Source organism: Myotis davidii, unplaced genomic scaffold (assembly GCF_000327345.1).
Source record: "Myotis davidii unplaced genomic scaffold, ASM32734v1 scaffold389, whole genome shotgun sequence".
Classification (NCBI taxonomy): Eukaryota; Metazoa; Chordata; class Mammalia; order Chiroptera; family Vespertilionidae; genus Myotis; species Myotis davidii.
In genome coordinates this window covers 14,408-25,884 of record NW_006299711.1, presented here as the reverse complement: position 1 = coordinate 25,884, position 11,477 = coordinate 14,408, and the positions used below count along the sequence as shown (strand labels likewise).

At 39.5% G+C, this 11,477-nt stretch overlaps 1 protein-coding gene across 2 annotated transcripts in view; it reads right to left on the bottom strand.

Annotated features, from left to right (window-relative positions):
• Positions 1–9,492: 9,492 nt before the first annotated feature.
• LOC102769854 (transcription elongation factor A protein-like 5) overlaps positions 9,493–11,477 on the bottom strand; it is a 3,152-nt gene continuing 1,167 nt past the window's right edge. For both annotated transcript variants that reach the window (XM_006775790.2, XM_006775791.2), the window contains exons 2-3: positions 11,021–11,074; positions 9,493–10,352 (exon numbers count right to left, since the gene is read on the bottom strand). In XM_006775790.2, coding sequence (XP_006775853.1) covers positions 9,741–10,325 — 585 coding nt within the window. In that variant the 5' untranslated portion in view covers positions 10,326–10,352; positions 11,021–11,074 and the 3' untranslated portion in view covers positions 9,493–9,740. The remainder of the gene's footprint in view (positions 10,353–11,020; positions 11,075–11,477) is intronic.

The following is an 11,477-nucleotide window of genomic DNA, read 5'->3' as shown; positions in this document are numbered from 1 at the left end:
CTTCCTTCCTCTCTGAAATCAATAAAAATATATTTTAAAAAATAAAATAAAATAAAAAGATAAAATTTCATTTGTGTGGCTCCTTTGTAATCAACTACTCCCCTCATCCCTACCCCTGAAGCCTCTTTTTTAGCCCTGTAAATTAGCTTCTACATAATGTAATGTAAATGGAATCACACAATACATATCCTTTGGAGTATGGTTTCCTTCACTTAGCAAAATGTATTGGAGACACATACATGTTGTCGTATGAATCAGAAGTTTGTTTCTTTTAATTACTGAGTAGTATTCCATTGTGCAGATGTACCACAGTTTCTTTACATAGTCACCAGTTGTGAAACACCTGGGTTGTCTCCAGCTTCTGTAGTTATGAATAAAACTTTTATGAACATTTATGTACAGATTTTTGTGTGAGCATAAGCTTTAAATTTACGTGGGTAAATCCTCGAACTGGGGTTGCTGGGTTGTATGGTAACTATATATTTAACTTTAGAAGAAACTGCCAACTGTTCTCTAAAATGACTAACAGTTTGTATTTCCATCAACAATGAGTGAGAATTCCTTTCACTACACATGCTCACCAGTATTTGCTATTTTGAGGTGTTTTTTTTTGTTGTTGTTACATTCTAGTAAGGGTATAGTAATATTTCATTAAAGTTTTAATATGTATTTCCCTCATTACTAATGACGAACATCTTTTCATATACCTTTTGCTGTTTGCATGTATTCTTTGATGAAATCTCTTTTTATATCTTTGCCTCCACCATTTTTTGAGGTGGGATTGCTTTTCTAGTTTTTGAATTTTAACTATTTTATACCTTTTGGTGAACACCCAATACAATACAGATGATATATTTTAGAATTGAACACTTGAAACCTATATAATTTTTAACCAATGTCACTCCAATAAATTTAATGAAAAAAAACAAAAACATCTATATAATGAACAATATAAAAAGGATTTTCAAAGCTGATCACCTCACTAGATTCAGAAATGTTATATGATACAAATCTTACAGTCACTAATAATTTGTAAAAACCTCTTGGAAAACTCAAAATGTAAACTTTATTAATCTGACAAGGTATATATTAAAAGTATCTAAGAATAGTATACTTAATGTTTTAATACTGGAAGTTTTCACTTTGAATTTGGAAATAAGTTCACCACTGTTCAACATTGTACTGGAGGTCCTAGCAGTACAATAAAGAAAATGAAGTAAGAGTACTATGGATTATATATGAAGAAATAATTACCTTTTTGTGTGCTTTTCTTTTTTCGTGGAATCAAATAACTGTCTGGGGTCATTTGCTTTCAGAACTGGAGAACTTCCTTTAGTATTTCTTGTAAGGTGTGTGCTAGCAACAGATTTACTCATTTTTTGTTTATCTAGGAATGCATTTTGCCTTCATTTTTGAAAGATAACTTTGGTGAATATAACTGTTTGGTAGCTTGTGTTTTGAGCAGTTTTTATATGTTGTTCAACTTCCTTTCGGCATCCATTTTTTTTGTTTTGTTTTTGTTTTTTTTCATCCTCACCCGAGGACTTTTTCCACTGATTTTTAGAGAGAAAGTGTAAAGGAAGGAGGAAGGGGTAAGGGAGAGAGAGAGGGTGGGGAGAGAGAGACATGTAGCTGATGTGAGAGAGATAAGTGGACTGGTGGCCTCCCACATGCACCCCTACGGAGGAGGGCAGTGGGGTGGGAGGGATTGGAGTGGGGGTGGGGAGTGAACCTGCAACCTAGGTACCTGCCCTTGACCAGAATTGAACGGACACTCTAACCATTGAGCACACAGCCAAGGTATGGCATCTATTTTTTAAAAAATATATTTTATTTATTTTTTACAGAGAGGAAGGGAGAGGAATAGAGAGTTAGAAACATCGATGAGAGAGAAACACTGATTGGCTGCCTCCTGTACACCCCCTACTGGGGATGTGCCTGCAACCAAGGCTCATGCCCTTGACTGGAATTGAACCTGGGACCCTTCATTCCACAGGCCAACGCTCTATCCACTGAGCCAAACCGGTTAGGGCGGCATCTATTGTTTTGATGACAAATTATCTGCTAATCTTATTGGGTTTCTCTTGTAAATTAGGAGTCATTTTTCTCTTGCTTCTTTCAACATTTTCCCTTGTCTTTTGCTTTAAGCATTTTGCCATGTTGTATTTGTTTGTTGGTCCATTGAACTTCCAGGATAAGTAGATGGACATTTTTCATCAAATTTGGGAAATTTTCAGAAATTATTTCTTTGAGTATTTTCTGCTCCTTTTTCTCTCTTTCCTGTCCTTTTAATATTCCTATTATGCATTTGTTTGTGCAATTAATAGTGTCCCGTATTTCACCCAGACTCTGTTCATTTTTCTTTGTTCTTTTTTCTCTGTGTTTCTCAGAATACATAAAATCTATGAATCTTAGCACTCACTAATTCTTTTTCCTTCTAGCGCAAGTCCACTGCCAAGCTACTCTAGTAAATTTTTCTCTTTGTATTCCTCAAAATTTCCACTTGTTTCTTCTCTATTGATTTTTTCTATTTGATATGACATTTTCATCATAACTGCCTTTACTTCTTTAATCACGGTTATTTTTTTAAGTATGTTTTTTATTGATTTCAGAGAGGAAAGGAGAGGGGGGAGATAGAAACTTCAGTGATGAGAGAGAATAATTGATTGGCTGCCTCCTGCATGCCCCCTACTGGGTATTGAATCCCCAACCTCACATGTGCCCTTGACTGGAATCAAACCTGGGACCCTTTAGTCCTCAGGCCGATGCTTTATCCACTGAACAAAACCAGCTAGGGCAATCACAGTTGTTTTTTATTCTTAGAACATATTTATATTGGATACTTTGAAGTTTTTGTTAAATTCAACATCGAGTCACTCTCATAGGCAGTATCTGTTGCCTGCTTTGCTCCTCATGTATGTGTCAGACTTTCTTGTTTCTCTGCATATCTTGCATTTTTTCAGACAATATATTTTATTAACTCTGAATACTTGGTGCTCTTCTTCTGTGGCTTATTGTTGTTATTTGCTTATTTGTTTAGTGGCCGCCTGGATTACTTTACTGATGTCTACTTCCTCCCTGCTATGTGAATCCTCTTATGTTGCTCCTCAGAGGGCACAGCATTGGGTATACCCACATTCTCTCTGAGATGACAGTGGTTTTGAAAATCCCCTCTTTACCATCTCTTTCCCAGAACACACTTGGCTGTTAAGTTCCACTAATAAGCTGATTGATTGCTCTATTGTTTTGGACAATGCACTGGGACATAAGTTGCTCTACAGATTCATGGAATTAAATTTGGCTCCTTTTCAGAGATAGTTTATGAGGGGGAAGGAGGGGAATAAACAGGGCAATCATGGAGGATGTGTTCTGGAGAGATACAGGCATTCTCTGATGTTCTGATCAGGTGTTGATTTTAGGCAAGCACTGTGTTTTTTTGGGTGGTGTAACCTTTATACGTGTTCATGCCTCTCCTCCAGATATAGTGCTGAGCCTAGCACACATGCCAGCCCCCTCCCTTCAAAGAGCTTTTTGTTTTTCTGTTTCCTTTCCCAGCTGCATTGGGTTTCCACAACTGCCTTCAGGATATGGGCTTTGCTGTCCTTCTTCCTGCAGATTAAGTCTTTTGCTTACCAGGGGAAATAGGTCTGGCTGGAATTTCAATAAGGACTGCTGCCTCCCACTCCTAACTGGCAAGATTGGGCAAGTTTTCTCAGATTTTCTTTGATCTTCCTTGGGAACACCTATCCAGTTTCTAAAGTAAAGCCTGCAAGAAGAGTGCAAGCCCTTATGTCTGTGGCCCTAAGGAAGTTCAAACTCTCATGCTAGCCCTCACACAGTCTTTAGAAATGCATTAGCAGTTTTTAGCTGAATTTTCTTATCGTCCTACATGTGTTTGGTGGTTTCTATCCCAAATAAACAAATGTTTGTGTACTATTTCTCCCTCCATGAGTCTCTCTCTAGATTCTGGGGTAACTATTTGCCCTGTGGACTTAGTTCTCTGGTGGTTTTAAGAAAATTTGTTGTTGCCCTAACCAGTTTGGCTCAGTGATAAAGCGTCGGCCTGTGGACTGAAGGGTCCCAGGTTCGATTCCGGTCAAGGGCATGTACCTTGGTTGCGGGCACATCCCCAGTGGGGAGTGTGCAGGAGGCAGCTGATCGATGTTTCTCTCTCATAGATGTTTCTGACTCTCTATTCCTCTCCCTTCCTCTCTGTAAAAAATTAATAAAATATATATAAAAAAAAGAAAGAAAATTTGTTGTTTTGCAGTTTGTCCAAAATTTTTCCTGCTATAGGTGTGAGTGGCATTCTTTTCAGCTCTCCATTTGGAGCTGAAACCAAAAATTGTCTTGCTCATTTTACAACCTAAATATAACATTTGATATACATTCCCTGTGGTTCCCATAAGCAATACAAATTTTTTTGTTCTAATGATTTGCAGTGGACAGGAAGTTGGATACTATTCTCAGAAATCTTCTCTCTGCCGGCTCAGTGGTTGAGCATCTACCTATGAACCAGGAGGTCACAGTTCGATTCCCGGTCAGGGCATATGCCTGGGTTGCAGGCTCGATCCCCAGTGTGGAGTATGCAAGAGGTAGCCAATCAATGGTTCTCTCTCATAATTGATGTTTCTATCTCTCTTTCCCGCTCCCTCTCTCTCTGAAATAATATTTTTTTAAGAAGAAATACTTCTCTCTTTACCCCAGAAGCATTTCTTGTGTTTGGGAATATAGTGATGGAGAAGAAAAATAGATATCTCTTATTATATGGCTGTCCTTAGCAACATTATCTGTTGGAACAACAGGTGCTAGGCTCAAGACTTTCATTGTTAGTCATAAAGCTTTGTATTTTTTCCAGTACTTTTCCCCTTTGGTATATGAAGAACTTTGTAGGTATTTCTATCCCTAAAACTCCATAGCATAACCATCTGAACATCCACATGCACTGTAAGCATAGTTCATGATTTGGTGGCCAAGGCAGTTAAACTGTCAATTGGCATGAAATTCCTTTTTAAGGCATTAATGGTGGAGGAAGCAATGCCATTGTGAGCCTTCCTCTTTAAGTATGTCATCTGAATAACCATTACCACTATTCTGACATCTTAAAGGATTGATTGAGCAAAAGGTGAAAATAAAATTCAAATCCTTGGATTTAGAAAATCAAACTAGTTAAGGATTATCAGTTTAGAGCCAAATAAACCGAGGCTCCAACCTAAGCTTTTCCCCTTACTGATGTCACCTTGCATAAATCACATACACTCTTTGAGCATCAGTTCAGTCACCTATATAGAGAGCATAACAGCACTTCTTTCAGAATTTCTTGTCGGAATTAAAAGAGATAGAAATATGAAAAAATGGACTGTGAATGTTGGTGATTTATATGACTTCTAGACCAAAGTGTAGAAAAATGAGTATGAGATCTCCATGCATTCTTTTCTCTCTGCTGAGGTGGCATCATGATTAGTCTGAATCTCTGGGAAACCAGGGGGAGAAGACCCTCTTCATCCCCAATCCTCATAAGGTTTGAGAAGTAAACCTTTGCTGCGTTACGCCACTGATGTTTTGGGATTAGCCGCTATCCTAGCACACGCTTAGCCTAACTTGACGAGTGCACCTAAAGGCCCTCAGAGTTAAGCAACAGAATCATTGGAATGCTTGTTGACATACACATTATATGTGGTAAAACTGTATTGGGGTCAGGAAATAGATAGTGGAGATTATGATAGTAAGAGGTAACTACTCAATTATCATATCAGAAAGTCAATAAAAAATGATTAAAGTTAAGTCAAGAAATAGCAGTTGCAAGTTCTACATCTGATATAGGACTTGTTTGTGTTGAGAATAAGCAAAGTACTCTTACAACTCAACAATAACAAGACACCAACCCAATTTTAAAATGGGTAAAGGATTTGAATAGCCATTTCTCCAATGAAGATGTACAAATAGCTAATATGCACATCAATAAATGCTCAACATCATTAGCCAGTAGGGAAATGTAAATCAAAACCATAATGTGATTCTATTTCATACCCACTAAGATGGCTAGAATAGAAATTACGGGCAATGACAAGTGTTGGTGAGAATATGGAGAAATTGGAACCTTTGTACACTACTGATGGGGTTGTCAAATGCCACAGTTGCTTTTGGAAAATAATTTGGTAGTTTCTCAAAAAGTTAAACATAGCCCTGGCTGGTTTTGTTCAGTGGTTAGAGCACCAGCCTGCGGACTGAAGGGTTGTGGGTTCGATTCTGGGTCAAGGACACTTACCTTGGTTATATATTTGAACCTGGGCCCTGGTAGGGCGTGAGGGGGAGGCAACCAATTAATGTCTCACATTGATGTTTCTCTCTCTTTCTCTCTCTCTTCTTCCTTCCCTCCTCCCTTCCTTCCACTCTCTCTAAAAAAATCAATGGAAAAAATATCCTCTGGTGAGGATTTAAAAAAAAGTTAAACATAGAGTTATCACATGACCTAGCAATTCCATATCTATCTATCTATCTATCTATCTATCATCTATGTATATCTCCAAGAAAATTAAAACATGCTCACACAAAAAACATTTTCACTGTTATATGATATGTATGTGTGTGTGTGTGTGTGTGTGTGTGTAATGTAAAGAGAATAAATCCTAAGAGTTCTCAGCACACAGAAAAAAATGTTTTCTTTTTCTTTTCACTGTATCTATATGAGGTGATAGATGTGAATTAAACATACTATGGCAATCATTTCACAGTATATGTAAGTCTAACCATTGTGCTGTGCACCTTAAACGTATATAGTGATGCATGTTAATTATATCTCAATAAAACTGGAAACAACATTTTCTTTAAAAAAAAACTTTGCTTCTTCCAACAGAAATTAACTAGAATATCAAATATGACACACTTGTGTTTTCTTTAAACCAGACACAAAACAAATACAGTGGGGCCTTGACTTACGAGTGTCCCGACTAACGAGTTTTTCGAGATACGAGCCATCTCTCGGCCGATTTTTTGCTTTGAGTTGGTTACAAGCCAGCTTCAGATACCCCACTGCTAGTTGGCGCAGCAAACATCACAGTGAACGCCACAACATCAGCCCAGCATCACGTGTCTCACTGGTTCACTTTTTAATTTGACATACGAGTAATTTGAGTTATGAGCTCCGTCACGGAATGAATTAAACTCGTAAGTCAAGGCCCCACTGTAAATTGAATTTATAATACACCTTCATTAGCATGCTCTGAGGTTATCTACATAATAAACTAAGGCAGAACCATCATTTCTGTACTTGTAAATTTTATATTTTGACTTAATAGTTTATTTTTAAAAAGCAAATAAAACATCTAACATGAATGTTCAGTACTGATACATGCTACAGTATGGATAAACCTTGAAAACATTATGCTAGAAGTCAGATATAAGAAGCCATATATTGTGATTCCTTTCATATGAAATGTCTAGAATAAGCAAATCTATAGAGACAGAAAATAGATCAGTGTTTGCCAGATGCTGGTGGGGAGAGGGAATGCCGTAGGTGCTAATGGACATGGGGGTCTTTTTAGGGTGATGAAAATACCCTAAAACTAGATAATTGTGATGGTTTCAGAACTCTGTTAATATACTAAAAAAAAACACCAAAAACAATGAATTGTATGCCTTAAGTGTGCACAATTTTGAGTGTCAATTTTGTGGTATGTAAATTACACTTCGATGATGAAGCCATTTAACAAAGAAAAGCAGCCTAATCATAGGATTCAGAAATACAGAGGCAACTATAAGAAGTAATCCAAAACATTATGGTAGTTGTCTCTGGAGAGGGAATGTGGAATGGCAAGGCAGACCAGAGTTTTTAATAATAAATTATTTTGCACTATTGGATTTTAAAATTTTGTACGTGTATCCATTTGATAAAAAGTAAAATGAGCTGCCCTGACCGGTTTGGCTCAGTGGATAGAGCATCGGCCTGCGGACTCAAGGGTCCCGGGTTCGATTCCTGTCAAGGGCATGTACCTTGGTTGCTGGCACATCCCCAGTGGGAGGTGTGCAGGAGGCAGCTGATCGATGCTTCTCTCTCATCGATGTTTCTAACTCTCTATCCCTCTCCCTTCCTCTCTGTAAAAAAATCAATAAAATATATTTTTTAAAAAAGTAAAATGAGCTAAAAACATAAATAATGTTAAGAGAATAAATCCTAAGAGTTCCCATCACACAGAAAAAAATTTCTTCCTTTCCTTTTCACTGTATCTGTACACACAGAGACAATGTGAGGACAGGTCAAAAGAGATTCTGATGCATTGTAACTGAGGTGGGAGCCAGGATTCTGCATTTTTAAGATAGATTTGGGTGCAGGTAACCTGCTAGTAGCTAGAAAATTTTGAGAAACACTTCTATACCCAATGTTAAAAATCAATGTATCTTGTAATCAATGTGCTCTCCTGCTATGCTCCTTTCGGAGTAGCAAATTTCAGTTACTAAAGAATGAAATTACATGCTTAAGGCTATGTATTTAATCAGGCCAATAACTGGGCCAAGAATTGAGACCTTCTAACTCCATAATTAATGTATTGATTTTTTAGCTTCCATTATGTATTGTGGCTACCAAAATGAGTAAGATTTCTTTGCTTTGAGAAGTGCAAGTCTAGTGGGGTAATTATAATGCCTAAAATATATTAATAACGATTTTACAATGTATTTTTTCACATTTCATGTCAGGATTAATACAATTATAACATGAGAAGAGGGACCTTCTTCACAGTTCAGTAGGGAATATAGTGGGGATTCAATTCACCAGGGACTCCAGGGAAATCAAAAGGGCTTTGTTGCCTTGGGGACTCCAGCCTACCAGGAGCCGTGGGGCCCTTAGGAGGGTGCAGGGCCCATGAGAAGAGGCAGAGTGCCCAACAGATATGGTCTGTCCCAGAAGAGAATGGCATCCACCTCTCAGCTGTCTGGACTTATTCTCAGGCAAAATTGAGAACTTACTCATCCTACTCCAAACATCTGACAGGGTTCTGGCCTTGCTAGTGCAGGGTAAGGTAGGAGCCAGCCAACACAGCTTATACACTCAGTATCTCATCCGATCTCCACAGCCCTGAAGGCAATTTTTATTCCCATTTCACAGATGACAACACAATGGATGCATAACTGCCTGGCTGATTCCTCCATCTTCGAGTCTCAGAGATAATGTGAGTTTTACACATAATTTCACATCCTGACAACAGGAATTCGATGTGTCTCCACTACCTTCATAAACTCACTGAACAGTTATTTTGATTGCTTGGTATATATTTTTCTATTTTAAAAAATATTTTATTTTTATTATTTTTTATTTTATGACAAAGTAGTATGTTTTTAGGGGGAAAAGTGCAAATGAGAAAAAGCATAAGTTCCTCCACTGTCACCACACAGAGAAAATCATTATTCCTCCTTTGGTCCGCTGTTCCATAATTTTTCCTGCACATGGATGCATTGTGTAACTTTTTCTCCCCAAAAAATGGCTGATGCTGTATATGCAGTTCTGAAAACTATTTATTATTTTTACAATGTACCATGAACATATATTCCATGCACATGGGCGAAAGTCCCCTACTGAAACAGAGAGCACTGTGTAGTTGGAGCAAAAGGCTGCTTGTAACAAGGGTGATGCCTAATGTAAAGTATCAGCATGGAGTTAAAGCACATTGCCTGGCGAACGCCTGCCAGGGAAAGCAGGGTTGGCAATATTCCCATCAGATAAATTGATTTAAAGGCCAAAGGCATTAAATATATGGACTGTCTTCAAAGTCTTTGTGGCCCCTACCTCCACCCCTCACTCCCCTGACACCCCGCTGGCCCCTTGGGAAGAATGGATCCTGTACATCTCTTTGCATCCAGTGAAAACCACCGGTTTTCTGTCTTTTCCTTAGCTCTTCCTGAGCCCTTGACACATCTCCACATTCTCTCATCCTCTCCTCAATGCCCAAATGCCTTTTCTGTAAGTCCTCCTGATAGTCCTTGAGGGAATCATCCGTCCACCTGTCCGTTTTTTGCTTAGCTTTCCGGGGCACATACTCTTCAGCTGGGCGTTTTTCGGCAGCTCGCAGCTGGCTCTCTGGCTTGGCCTGGGGTCCTGGCTTGCCCTCACTGCGTGCTTTCCCCTCACCTTGGGACTTGCTCTGCTTTTCTTGTTTCCCCGCGTCATCTAGCTGTCCTTGGTCTTGGAGCTTTTCCTCGTGCTCTGGCTTCCCCTCCACTTCTGGCTTTTCTTTCCCGTCTGACTTTCCTTCATCTTCTGTATCTACTTCATCTTCTGGCTTTCCCTCGATTTCCAGCGTTCCTTCATTTTCCTTGTAGAGTTTTTCCATGTTGAGATGTCCCCTCCTTTGCCTGTCCTAGGAGGCAAAGAGGAGATAAAGGGGACTGAGGACTTAGGTGGTGGAATGCAGGTCCTGATACTTACCTTTATGATGTAGGGGTTTCCTCACAGGAAACATTCAAGTGCACTTCCACCCATACTTTTTCTCCTTTCCCTCCCACTCCACACATGTTTGCATGAGCCAGCCTTATAGAAACTTCCATAAGTGCTTCTCCGTGTATTTAAGCGGAGTGTGTTGAGAAGCACGTAAGAACAGAAGTGTCCCTAAACTTTGCTCTGGCCTTAGGTGTGCCCATAACGATTTTAGCTGGGTAGCCCCCGACTTAAAATGACCTGCAAGAATTCTGACTAGTCTCTTTTTTTCCCTTGCTTGCAATTGTAAGACTCACAGATCTACAGACACAACAGCAATGGCCAGTTCTCAGATTTCAGGGGAACTCTAATATTTTCAAGAGGCTTCACAGATGCCACACCACCATCTCTCACTTCCTTTTTCTCCCCCACCATCCTCACCAGCCATAAAGCACCAAGTTCCCTTAGGGTCCCGACAGAGGCCATAGATTCTGAGGCTGGAATAGGAAAACTTGGAAGAGAGGTGGCAGGAGATGACCTCCTCAACTTCTGCTCAGGCTTAGATCACTCCTACTCCCAGGGGTCCTGGAGTAGTTGTTCTTTCCCACTGACCTGCACTGCTCCTGCAGGTCTTTCCTTCTCTTATGCAACCACAGACCTGAAGACCTGTAGAGAGACAGAAGACAGATGGTGAATGAGGGATTGTGAAGCGAATGACGTAACAGGGACACTGACTCTTTTTGAACTATAGTTGTCAAAACTTTCCCAATTCCTGCTACCCTTACCCTTTTCCCTTGGGCCTCTGATCCCCCTCTACAGTCCCTCCTTAACAGCTCCCATTTTTCTACCACTGGGAAATGGCAGATAAAAGCAATTTCAAACGTGTTTCTATATTTCTGAATCCTCCTCCCGAAGTTCTAGCTCACTTTTTCTTGCACTAAAATGAGTGAGGTTCGGGACAGTGGTGTTCAGAAGGCAGACATCGTTGTGCTCAGGTCTCTGCCTTTCAAGCTCCCTGCCCCACAGTGCCAGATAGCACAAAGCCCCTCACTTCTCTGAAAATGGTGAT